The sequence below is a fragment of the Nomascus leucogenys genome, chromosome 17 (genome assembly GCF_006542625.1).
Source record: "Nomascus leucogenys isolate Asia chromosome 17, Asia_NLE_v1, whole genome shotgun sequence".
Classification (NCBI taxonomy): domain Eukaryota; kingdom Metazoa; phylum Chordata; class Mammalia; order Primates; family Hylobatidae; genus Nomascus; species Nomascus leucogenys.
The window spans coordinates 66,810,067-66,823,896 of record NC_044397.1 but is presented as its reverse complement, the minus strand read 5'-3'; the positions used below and the strand labels follow the sequence as shown (position 1 = coordinate 66,823,896).

At 39.2% G+C, this 13,830-nt stretch overlaps 1 protein-coding gene across 2 annotated transcripts in view; it reads right to left on the bottom strand.

Annotated features, from left to right (window-relative positions):
* Nucleotides 1-13,830, bottom strand: part of LOC100600277 (amphiphysin) — a 251,099-nt gene that overhangs the window by 116,408 nt on the left and 120,861 nt on the right. For both annotated transcript variants that reach the window (XM_003268961.2, XM_030797024.1), the window contains exon 3: nt 1,689-1,743. In XM_003268961.2, the coding sequence (XP_003269009.1) occupies nt 1,689-1,743 (55 nt within the window). The remainder of the gene's footprint in view (nt 1-1,688; nt 1,744-13,830) is intronic.

The following is a 13,830-nucleotide window of genomic DNA, read 5'->3' as shown; positions in this document are numbered from 1 at the left end:
GATGCGACTTAATATTATTTGATTATTCGTGAGGATAAGGCTTTTTTGCGTTTATCACCCATCTACAGTTCTTCTTTGGCTAATTTTCCCTTAGAGTTTTCTGCCCATTTTTAATTTAACCAATTGACCTTCATTTAGTTTACTCACTGAGCTCTTTATATCGTGATTTACTTTCACTAACTATGTTGTCAAAATGGTGTTTTTAAAAAACATACTAAGTTTTATATACTTATGAGGTCAAATCTCTCCATCTTTATGGAGAGATTTATGGGTTTCTGCCTTGCAAGTAACCCTTATAAAGACCTTCTCTACAGCCTAGAGACTAAATTTACTGTATTTTATTCTAGTACTTTAGCACATTTCTTTGCACAGCGATGCATGGCAGACACACCTGACAGTGATAACTTAGACATCCCCTGAGAATCACCCTGTATGGTAGATACGCCTGAATATGTGCTCAGAGTTCTGAGCTAAGGAATCTGGGAGAGGCCAACCCAGAGATTCATTCCTTGTCTACAAGGAACACCTGAGCCCTGAGCCGGTCCCATTGAAGGTGAGTCATACAGGGGATTGAGGCCATGTGTTTTGGGTTAAACGAAGGTTGCCAGGTGGAGGTTGTTAGGTAGAGGATGCTAAGCGAAAATGTTACAGAAACTGCATTGCTTTTTGCAAACGGATGTAGTTCTCCTGCCCAGCCTGCCACCACTTGGCCGTGCGATACTCCTGCCCAGCCCTGCCATGACTGGGCCCACTCTGTATGTGAGTTTCCCACTAATAAAACCCTGTGTCTTGTTTGCTGACTCTGGGTCCCTTCTTCGGCCTCTTGAACCTGGTGCCATCCCTACTGAAGTTAATAGAGTCCAGTACAACAACATATTTACATCTTTACTATATCTGGAATTAGGAAGGAGGGAGTACAGTGTGAGGCTGAGAATTTCACTCTGTTTTCTAAGTGTTTGGCCAGTTTTCCCAATACCCCTTGTCAGATGATCCATTCTTTCCCCACAAAATCTGCCTTATGATACATCATATCCGTGGGCACACTTGGCTGTGACTCAGGGCAGGCAGCGTGATGATGGATGGCAGGCACAGGCTGAGCCCACCTCCCTATTGCTCTCTTCTCCCTCCTCCAGTGGCCTCATTTCCTTGCCTTACATGGCTGAGTCCAGAAACTCATGCTAGGGCCTCTCCATGCCCGTGCATTGCACGTCAGTAGGGATGCAAGTGCTGCTAGTCCACACAAGTCACAGCCAGTCCAGGGCCATGTTTGCTGATCATCTTCCACCTGCCTCTGCCACCATGTCTTGCTCCTTCCAGTGAGAGGGCTTAGGTGCGTATCTGTGAGTGCTCCACTCTTGGGATGTGGTCTCCCTCAGGAGGTAAGCTGGCTGCAGCTTTTCTTAAACAAGGTCTCAAGCTCACTCTAAGAAATTTTCCTGGAAATCTCTGGCATGTGGGTGGCATTTATTTCTAGTTTCCACCATAAGGGCACACATATTTTTTCCTTATATATTCTGATTATCATTTCAATGGGAATTTGGGGGCGGGTGGAATGGAACACCTGTGTTCAAGCATCCATCTTGCCAGGAAGCCAAATGGCTTTGTAATTAACACTCAATCCTGTCACTCATGAATTCCAAGAACAACCTGTGCTTAGTAACATGCAGTAAACAACTCATACACATTACCTTTGATTGCTGCTAAATATCCTCGGAGTTCTCGCTGAAGTCTGGTACCCTCTGCCTAAAAAACACAAGCATAGATGCTAAATATCTAGTCTATATTCTGCATGAAAACATGTAAGAAGTGTTAAGTCTCGAAGTTACTATCGCCAGAAGCTCATTCTTGGAAAAAAACAAATATGTGGACACAGACTAAACAAGGCAATAATGTCCATCCGTCTAGATATTTATAGAAATTTTGTTCCACTTCAAAGAGCAAAAAGAGAAGGCAAGATTTTGCTGATAATCCAATTCATTACACATCCTCTAATTTAAGAGCTATCAAATTTCTAGATTTTGACACATGGGTTATAATAGTAGGGAAGTGATCACCATTATCTAATATGGTAGCCACAAGCCACATATGGCTGTTGAGTACTTGCAATTGAGATGTACTGTAAGGGTATTTTCCATTTACAGTGTAAATGTATTTTATACAACGTATTTTAGAGACTGAGTACCAAAAAAAACCTCATTAATTTTATATAGATTACATGTTAAAACGATAATATTTGGGGTATATTGAGTTAAACTACATGATTAAAATTTCATCTTTCTTTTCACTTTAAGGATGTAGCCACTAGAAAATTCTAAACTATGTAGTTTGCATTATATTTTTATTGGACTGCATTGAAATAGAGAAACTGTTAAATTGTAAATGTTGACACATGAATGTCTGTTTTAGTTTGGATACTGTTTTAGAAACTCTGAGACTCTCTGAAGCTAGGATGAGACTGCAAATAGTTTAATTTGGAGTTAATCAAAGAAATGCCAATAGGAGAGTAGTGAGGCAGAGAAGGGAGGGAAGATAGCTGATACAGAGAGCATTATCAAGCAAGTTACCACTGTGGGCAACTGGACCTCAGTTCCACTGGGGAACTCTGGAAGACAGTGTCAATGAAACACCCTATAGATACCCTAACTGAAAGGCAAGGAAGCTGAGGCGTTTATCCAATATCTCCTGTCAGCTGTGTTTCTAGAGCTGCTCCTAGGGGACATTAATTCCCCAATATAACTATATAGAGGCAGAGAGGGCTCCAGAAACCAGAGAAGCCCTCAGGCAAAGAGTTGCCAATGCTGGCAAGTCAGTCTGGTGGTCTCAGAAAAAGTAGGTACTAGGGGCATACGTCTGAGCACCAACAGAAGCTGCTATGACTCTACAACTGAAAGTCGATTTAAAACATGCATGCAGTTAATTGCATAGTCATTTAACAAAATTGCAGAGAGCTAGCATATAGGACTCCACCTTGAGCTCAATAATAGGACAGCAACCTCAATAGTCATGTTCCATTTAACAAACATTGTTAGTATTTGCCCAAAAGAGTGGTGGTGGGTGGACCCTCTTTCCTCATCATAATCTAGTGGGGGAGCTAAAATATATAAGCAAAAAACAAAACAATTGCACTGCAAGGCAGATTACATTTAGCATTGCAACAGCCATTCAAAGTGTTGAAGTACAAAAACAAAATGCCCATCACATTTAAAGATAATGATTAATACAAATAAACTGAAAAGAAATAATTAAGACTATGCTTGATGGCAAAAGGGATTCTGAATTAGGATATTTTCTATGTAACACTTGCATTGTGCAGGTATAGTGACATTATTTCTTTGAAATCTACATAACACTCAGGTGAGGTATTCTGTATTTGAGTTAAGCTCAGGTTATTTTTGCAGCTCTATAAACCCAGTTACTACCAGACAAAAGCTTAGGATGAGTCCATTTGCTGGCACGTATGAACTTCAAACAGAATGGTTCTATTCAGAATGGCAAAGCAGAAATCAAAGTGCTAAACAATTGACTCCCTTTCTAGTGTCTCAACATGGTTTTAAATAAAAACTCAAGGTTTCTATTCCCTTGTTGAAACACTCAGAAAGTTTGTGTGATGGCAAACTTCCATCAGCTAGAGAAAATAAAGCAAATCATGGTGGGGTTCCAAACAGCAAAGTGTAGTAGAAAACTATTTCCAGAGAGAGGAAGAGGAGAATAAAGAGAAAATGCTGATGATAAACACTTGAGTAAAAGTAGACGATGAAGAGGACCCAGAGAAGTCAGGATGAAGTTCTCAATGCCACCAAGAAAAGTATATTGCAACAAAAGAAGTGGGTCTTTCCCCTACTAAATATCCATTATGTGAGGGCATTGTGTCACATTCTGAGTACATAAAAAGTGGAAAAGATATGGCTTTGGTAGATTTTATTGTCAATCTATGCTGCACCTCCCTACCAGATCTGTCATTGGAGAAAGATCATACTTCCTGCCTCAGCAACATCAGGCTTGGCTGTAGGACTGTAGCCAGTGAAACTTGAGTGGAAGTAACATGTGCTACTTTCAAGCTGAAGCTATAAAAGCCATCACATGCTCCTGCCATTTCTTTCCTCTCCCCATACAGAATTTGTTTCTTCATTCTGCATCCCAGAGTGAAGGCACCACAGAGCACAGCCACCACCTGCATTTTCATGAGTGAGAAACTAACCTCTGTTGTTGAAAGCCACTGAGATATCACTACCATGGCATAAACTAGCCCAAACTGCCCAATAAAATGATTCACCATCAATAGAGGAAATGCTGAAATGTGGAGAGAGGCTGAAATCTAACCACAACAATAAAAAGCCCAATAGAATTAGTGAACAGAAAAGAACTAAAAGCATTTACAGAAACATTTCAGAAAAATCAAATTGGAAAGATTAAGGATAAACTGAATGGTTCACAAATGGAAGCCCAAGTGGTGGTCCAGTGATGGAAAGAGATAGAATGGAACTGAGAGAGAAGCAAGCTCCAGAATCATTTGTCCCATCAGATTTCAGATAATTTAAGAGAGAGTATATATAATAATATCTGAAATTGACCTGGACAAATATAGACCCAAACCAATCTAAAGCCTAAAAGCCCTCAAAGGTACAATTAGGAGGGCTTGAATCCATTAAGGCCACATTTCTCAAACTAGATAATTGTAGAATCTGGGGGCATTTAGTGGTTTGTCTAGGGCACATACATCCACTAAACAATGCTAAAAGATCTCTCTGGAACATCAGTTTATTGAGGTGAGGGGAAAGAAATGGAAGAGAAACCATTATTTTACAACCACTAAGCCACTTCTTATGAAGTCGAATTAAAAAATAGCATGGGGATGAAACACAGAACTTCACAGATTTCTGCTGCTTTCAGCTGTCTGCTTTAGGATTCTGCTGTAGCAGTCATGGTCCTTCCGTGGAAATGTGTGAGGGACACCAAGTTAAGCAAGGCTCACTTCTCACCCAGAAGGATGTGTTCCCTCAGTTATACAGAGCCGGCCATGAAAAAGGATGGTTATGAGTCACCAGGATTGCTCAGAATATCCAGAAATAGCAAAAAAGTAGCAGGGAAGGGCACTCTTTTCTCAAATGTTCAAGGAATAAAGTTATATCAAATTAACCCTACAATTAACTAATTGCCTTTTCCTTCAGTAGAAATAAAGTGAAATAATTCAGGCTCCAATCCATACACTAGATTCATCTTGTCAAAGGGAAGCACTGCAGACTTTTTTTTAAATGAAATAAGAAATCTAGAAGAGATTTTTTATATAAGAGTGGAACAAAGTTCAAAATTGTACAATAATTGCTAATAAATGAGTTCAATTTAAGCAGATAAAATAAAGAATGATTTAAATGACTTCTTTTCCAATTATTAAAATTCTTAATTTTCTCCATGAGTATTTGGATTTCATGAATCACTCAGTAATAGACACACTGAATTTCATCTAAAATTCTACCTTAATCAAAAAGGTAAAAAGCTCTGGAGAAAAATCCTCCACCTACAATATGCCATAAAGTAGTTTCTCCTGTACGAAATTTATTGCATAACAAAATTTCCTTAAGATCATTATTCTGCAGGAATAGCAGATGTTTGAAGTTAAACAAATTCTTATAACATTGCTCAGATTTCGCTGAATTTGAAGTTCATTCCAAATTCCTTTGTAAAGTATCATTTTAGTGATTCAGCCATGAATTATGTATTGCACGTGTGTGCAGAAAACAAAGTTCTACACTCTTGAGATTATATGCCTGTATTTTCCCTTCTTGTTTCTTTATATCATTTTCTACAAGATCAGGAAATTATTGTTCTATGTCCTGGTCACAGGGATCATGGCAACAGGAGGGCAGGGGAGTCTATTATAATTAAGTTGTCTGAATTGCCTAGTAATACTCCTCTTTGGAGAAGATCCGACTGCATGAAGGTGTGACGAGTGTGGGAAATTACTGAGTCAAGCTGTTTTTTGTTTAGATACACTAAATTTTGAAGCGCTGCAATATATTAATATTAGTAAATACATATGCCAAAACTTCAGGAGTCTTTAAAAAGGTATAATTTTGTTAGTTTACCTTTAACTCAATTATTTCTGCCCAGAAGAAAGGAGCCATAGTTGAGGCATTAATTTAATTTAGTTGTGGACAAAATTTATAGAATGAATTAATGATTTCTAAGGAACTAAGAGCAGCAGCAACCACTGCACAATTTAGGGGCACCATTCCCATGTACTACATACTACCATGTGCATGGCACCCCGGGGCAGGGGTGGGCATCACTATGGCCCCAAATGCACAAGAAAAAACAAACCCTGTGGATTTTATTAGTAAGGTTAAGCAGGTCTGGAAAATACCTCAAAGCAATAGGAGTTGAATACCTGTTAAATAGGCAATGGCCTGTTGAATTGGCTTGTTAATATATGGTCAGTGTAGCACTGACTTATCTTTATAAGTTACTTTTGTTATAAAAAGAAAAAGAAAGACAAGAGGAAGAAAATATCACACACAGTACGGAAAAATTTTCCATTAAGTTGCCTCTCCAACTCAGAAACTGTCAGCTGACATTTTAAAAAGGGCTCAGGTGGAAAGCCAGCAGTGCTAACATCTGCATGAAAGGTGGATCTTAGGAGATATAATTTCATAAAGTTGCAATTTTACAAAGGTGAGTCCTGTCATCTCATCTGTGATCATAAGCCTATAGACATTCCCAGAGTTACATTATTATTTTTGGCCTTTGATGACATTTTTCTCTTGAAAATGGGTGAAGTAACATATCAAAATTAAAACTGGCTCAATTTCTCAGAGTTCAGACAGGTTAACTCAATCTTGAAAGCAATGATAATAAACTTGCTGATCATTTTTGAAGCTTAGAAGAAAATTAGATTATCAAGGAGATCAGATTTAATGAGGCCATAATCAGCACCTTGAATAACAGATGACTAATAACATAATATCTGAATCCACTTATGATCAAAGACATTAGGCCACTGAGCACTACAGGCACTCCTGGCTTGTTAAGAAATAGAGCCTATGAAAAGTTCAGATGCTGTTAAATGGGAAGATGAGAGTTTTTCATAAGTAAAAGCACCAGGGTCTCTGAAATTTACATTTCTGTTTCCTTGCTTTGAGCTCTTTGCACTATTGGAGCTGTCTGTCATTAAGAACCCAGCACTGACTTCATAAAACAATTTCTCTTCTTTTATTTCTTTTTTTCACAGATATTAATGCAGAAGATACAAGATAGAGATGAAATAAGACTGGGTATTTGCAGTCATATTCCTGGGATGATGAGGCAGGGAGTGCATGGAAGGAAGAGAAATGTCAAAGAGAACATCTCAGTTTCCACAATTTTATCCAAGATTCGTGGCCCAATTTCCAACTATCCCTGTCACCAGTTCCAAGAATATCTATGATCTGAAGACTGATTATCACATACTTTCTAGCTTCAACAAAACAAAATTAGAAATCTAGCTAATAATCACATGTACAATCTCTCCATTTATTTCCCTTAAGCCAACTAACTTTTTTGAGTTTATTCAGATCTCCATTCGGATCTTCTGGAAAAGCTAACCCATAGTGTGTTAAACCGCCATTAAATCAACACAGCATGCAGACTGGATACAGCTGGAAGATCTGCTTTATTGCCTTGAATTTGTGACCCTTGAAAAACCACTCAGTTGTTTTTCTCTCTGTGTATGTGAGGAGACTTGACTTATAAGGTGCATCGCAGGCATTATTTAAAATCTTTTCAGCCTTCACCTTAATAGCTAGAGCACAGTATTTAATATACTGGTAGGGGAGGAGCACGGAGAGCTGACCCAAAAATCAAGGGAGACTTTAAAGGAGCCCCACTTCCAGTAGCAACTCCTCCTGTGACTTGCTGTTCAGTGTCCCCTGCTGTGGGTATAGATGCTAGCTCTATCTATAACATTCTATCATGACCAAATCAGACAGCACGTACAAGGACTAGAAAAACAACTGCTGTGTCAAGGCACAGAGACGCACTGATGGTAGAGAAGGAAGGGCCTTAGCTATCATTACTCCAGGCCTAATCAACAGCCAGAATGTTTCTGAAACTGCCATTTATGATGTCTGTATTAGTTTGCTTGGGCTGCCACAACACAAAACCACAGACCAGGTGGCTTTTTCACAGTTCTGGAGGCTGAAAGTCCAAGATCAAGGTGTTGGCAGGTGCAGTTTCCCCCGTGGCCTCTCTCCTTGGCTTGCAGATGACCACCTTCTTGCTGGGTCCTCATGTGGCTTTTTGTCTGTGTGCGTGCGTCCCTGTTGCCTCTCCCTCTTCTTATGAGGACACCAGTCCTGCTGGATTAAGGCTCACATATATGACCTCATTCAACCTTAATCACCTCCTTAATGGCCCTATGTCCCAAAACAGTCACATTCTGAGGTAATGGAGATTAGGAATTCAGCTAATGACCCTGAGGAGAACACAATTCAGTCCATGATGTAACAATGAAAGTTTCTGATCTGGCAAAATAATCACAAAGTCTAACACCTACTGAGTGGCCACTTTGATCCAGGCATTGTTCTAAGTTTCACAACTCTGTTAGCTCATACACCTCACAATAACTGCATATGGTTGGCAATTATGAGAAAACAGAGGCACAGAGGTTGAGAACTTGCCCAAAGTCACACATCTAATAGGTGGTAAGCCAGAATTGGAATCCAGGTAGGCTGAGTTATTTTAGCCCTGTGATCCGCGTCAAGAGCCCACCAGCTTGACCCCTGCTCTACCACCTCTGTGCCCCAGGCTGTAAAGGATGATGAAGGATAAAGCTGCCCAACAAGACGCAACTGTTGACAAATGAGGATAATGTAACTAAAGACACCATTCTCCATGCTCTCAGGATACAGTCCTCATCTGTGAATAAAGGTATCAATTGTTCACTAGTTTTTCTCAAAGTCCCACAATTCCACGGAGTTTATTCCATGTGATTCATATCACATAGTGGTTAAGTCTACGGGCTCTGAGATCACACTTCCTGGCCTTAAAATCTGAGCTCTGCCACTTCTAACCATGCAACTTGGGGCAAGTTACTTAATCTTTCTAGGCCTTCAATTCCTTATCTATTAAATGAGGATGATAACAATACCCACCACATAGAGCTATCATGAAGGTTGAGGGAGACAAGTTACATAAAGTATCTGCTGAGTGCCTGGCACATATCATGCACTCAGGAAATGCCGGATAACACTGTATCATTCAACTAACACTTTGTAAATGATAAATTATGCAAAGGGTAGGTGTTTCATAAATGCTTGATTGACCTAAGTTCTGCCACATGTCATACTGCAAACGAATATCTTCATGAGGAAGATGCATGACGAAAAACCTTCCCAAAACAAGCTACTTGGGAATTTATAATGCTTCCTTGTTTTTTCATTTGTACTTTTAAGTATCAAAGACACAGTTATATTTTTCAGAAAGTTATTTTATAGCTTTGAATATTGCAGTAATAGAGGCTCCCAGAGTATACAAGAACAATTTATGCAGATGTAAAAGAACCAACTAACAATGAATATGAGAAAAATCAACCGAATATGATAAACCACTGCCTGAGGAAACAAGAAAGCACGAATACTAAAGGAAAAAAGAATAACTAAGTTCATTTCCAAAATGAAAATTTTTATGACATATACTCAGTTTTCTCATGTAAAACAGAATTGTAATTATGGATTGCCATGAGAATCAAGTAGATAATATACAAAACGCTTTCTAAATGTCAAAGCCCTTTGTAGAAAGTCTTCAATATAAAAATACTTTGTCACTGCTTTTGCCTAAGCCAGTCAAATAAGGCTTGGAAATTTGGAAACTGTTAAAGCTCCTTGGAAGATTCTTATAACTAATCAGGTTTGGGAACATATTCCAGCAGATATGCAATCAAAGAAGCCATTATCTTTATTATATGTGTGCAATCTCAGGCTTATATCCAAGTGGTTAATATCATAGAATGACTCTTTAGAGACACAAGTCAAATATGTGACTTGACTCATAAGTCTGGAATAGGACCCAAGAATCTGTATTTTAAAAAGCCTCCAGGTGATGGTTATTGGGAAACTTTAACTTTTTTCACTGTGTCTGTCACTTAATGGACACTTAAGTGTGTATGTAGCTCTAGTATGAGATTCCTAAAAAGACACTTAAAAATATATCTGGTTTCAGGTTTCAGTCAGTCACCATAAGACGTTCCTTCTAGTGTATGTCCTTCCTTTAGATTGCTATGCCAATGGCAAAATCCATGTTGGGGCTTACAAGGTGACTTACAAGAGAGAATCACCATCAATGGGAACCAATAAAACTCATGCAAATCTGAAAAGCAACTGTAGCTCATTTCTGCAGATGTTCAAAACCATTTCCGGTCGTCTCCCTGGGCTTGGATGAGAGATATGCCTCATTCTCTGCATCCCATTACCAGAATGGTACAGTCAACCTGGGAATCATTTAGACAGATACATCCAAACTAACTAATGAGCTTAATTCACAAGGGGAAGTGGAAAATATATGGAATCAGTCTCTAAATAAATGCTGAGGAATGGGACTCTAAACCCTCCCTAGTTGGCATGGTTAATTAATACTGTAGGGTAAAATGCAATTAAAGTGGGTAACAGAATAGGACAGATAAAAGGAAACCATCAGAGAAATAACATAAAGAGCTTCTTCTAGGAGTGATTTCTTTTTTTTTTTTTTTTTTTTTTTTTTGAGATGGAGTCTTGCTCTGTCGCCCAGGCTGGAGTGCAGTGGTGCAATCTCGGCTCACTGCAAGCTCCGCCTCCCGGGTTCACACCATTCTCCTGCCTCAGCCTCTCCGAGTAGCTGGGACTACAGGCGCCCGCCACCAGGCCCGGCTAATTTTTTGTATTTTTAGTAGAGATGGGGTTTCATCGTGGTCTCGATCTCCTGACCTCGTGATCCGCCCGCCTCGGCCTCCCAAAGTGCTGGGATTACAAGCGTGAGCCACTGCGCCCGGCCTAGGAGTGATTTCTTAAACTGGGGACAGGTTTCATAGGAAATGGCACAGTAATGCCTGTGACATCTGCAATTTGACTGGGTCAATTTTTAGCTCCGCTTAAACTAAGGCTTTTCATTTAGATAGGCTAGAACTGACGAGATGCTCTTACTGATGAAATAAAATAAATAAGAATAAAGAGGTTAACAGATAAACAAGTTAAACAAATGTAACAAGTTTTTGTTTTCTTCCTCCTGTCTGGCACCATGGACAGCAACACCCTAGCATTCCCATGAAGTAGGCAGACTTATTTGCCAGTGAGGAAAGAAGAGATTTATTGGATGTGTTGGAAACGAAATAAATAGAAAGACCATAGATAAATGCAGAACAGTTTGAAAAGCAAGGGCCGTTACATTCTTTTGAAGCCTACAGGTTTCCACTATCTGCTCCCTCCCACAGAAGTCAATTTTATTGGCAATCATAGCGGTTTATACTTATATTTTAAAAACTTTAAATCAAGATTGTATAATCAAAACACATATTTCCCATGAGAATAATACTACCAAGGAGAGTGGCAGTCTTAACTAAGAGCTCAGTGGCCACATTCCCTTGTTTTTTGCCATATAATGAATACAACTATATCTAAATTAAACTAAGAATCTCACAGCCAATCACATAAGAATTTCATGACTATTTAGCATGCTATGTGAGCAGCTTTACAGGGTGATGATTTTTGCAGAAACGAACAGGAGACACCCATTGAACCTGGGAAGTCTAGCTGAAAATGGGATTGTGGAAAGGTATAGAAATCATTTCTTCTAAGAATACCAATTGAGGTGAGAGAATACTCATGCACTAATGTTAAGTGATGAAACTAGGATATCAAAATATATCATAATTATGGAAGTATAGTGACATCATCAAGAGATTCTGTATCTTTTCCCTACTATTTTAATTGCTTCAAAAGAAAGAAGACTTTTGTGCACTAGACCATAAGCTTGACCAAAACAGAAATTTTTCTCTAAATTCTTCATTTCTTTCAGTGCCTTGTACAATGCCTTGGGTCAATGAAGAATCCTTTTGATAAAGATTTGTCTATGGGAAATTATTCTCTCTTACCTTAAATAAAGTGTCCTGCTCCTGGCTCAAGTCAATTCCTCAGTTGTGTATTAGATACCATCTCCTTCTGCCTACTCAAGGACACAGATCAGCTGTTCTTCCCTTTGTCTGATGAATCACCACATTTTCATTCTGGTCTAAATGAGTCCCTTTCACATATTTCTGCCTTCTTAAGAAAATGTTCTTTTGACCCTCACACCTTCTCCCAGCTATAGTCTTGGTCTCTGACCCCCCTTTGCTTCAAAAGGCAAAACTTGAAAATTGCTGCCTCCAGGCCTCTAAATACCATTCCCTTTGCTCTGCTTATTCTTGCCTTACTTGGTTTTCCTTCTACAGCTCTCATCATTTTCTAGCACACAGTATAATCTACCTACTAATTGTGCTCTGTTTATTGTCTTTCTCCCTGTTTTGGAATGTAAGATCCACAATGGCAATGACCTTTGTCTGTCTTGTTCACTGAAGTTTCTGGAATACCTAGATCAATTCCTGGCATGCAGAACACACTCAGTAAATCCATAGCAAATGCATGCCTCAGTAGTTACCTGCTATTGTTTTAAATGGGCCTCCACATGATATCATCTATCAAATAACCTAAAAACTTCCTTAAAAGTTAATACTAAGATGAAACACTTTAAAATTTGGAAAATATTTACACAATAAGATGGTTTTCAACATTAAAGAACTGCAGAAATTTATAGCTACAACTAAGAGTATATGCTATGGTTTCAATGTCCCTGCCAAAACTCATGTTGAAATTTAATTGCCGTTGTAACAGTGTTGAGAGGTAGGATATTTATGAGGTGATTAGGCCATGATGGCTTCATCTTCATGAATGGATTAATGCCATTATCATGTGAGTGGTCTAGTTATCATGGGAGTGGGCTCCTGGTATTAAAGATGAGTTTGGCCTGATTTCTTCTCTGTTTTGTGCACTTGCTTTCACCTTCTGTCCTTTCACCAATGTCTGAGCAGATGCTGATGCCATGCCCTCGGTCTTCTTAGCCTCCAGACAGTGAGAAATAAATTTTTCTTTATAAATTACCCAGTCAGTGGTATTCTATTGTAGCAGCAGACTAAGACAGAACATTTATACCAGAAAGTGGGGCTGTTGCTATAACAAATACCTGAAAATGCAGAAGAAGCTTTAGAATTGGGTAATAGATAGAGGATGGAAGAGTTTGGAGCAGGCTAAAAAGAGCCTTTATGGCTGTGAACAGAGCATTAAGGTGATTCTCGTGAGGGCTCAGAAGAGGAGAGCTGTAGGAAAAACCTAAATCTCCTTAGAGATTACTTATGTGGTTGTGACCAGAATCATGGTAAAAATATGGACAGTAAAGGCCATTCTGGTGATGTCTCAGACAAAAAAGAGGAGCAAGGCATTGGAACCTGAAGAAAAGGAAATCCTTGTTATACAGTAACAAAGACCTTAGCTGAATTGTGTCCATGCCCTGTGGACTTGATGGAATGTAGAAATTGAGGGTGATTGATATGGTTTGGATTTGTGTCCACACCCAAATCTCATGTTGAACAATAATCCCCAGTGTTGGAGGAGGGACTTGTTGGGAGGTGACTGGATCATGGGGGTGGACTTCCCCCTTGCTATTCTCATAATAGTGACTTCTCATGAGATCTAATTGTTTAAAAGTGTGTAGCACTTCCTCCTTCACTCTCTTCCTCCTGCTCCAAACAAGTAAGATATGCCTCCTTCCTTTTCACCCTCCACCATGATTGTAAGT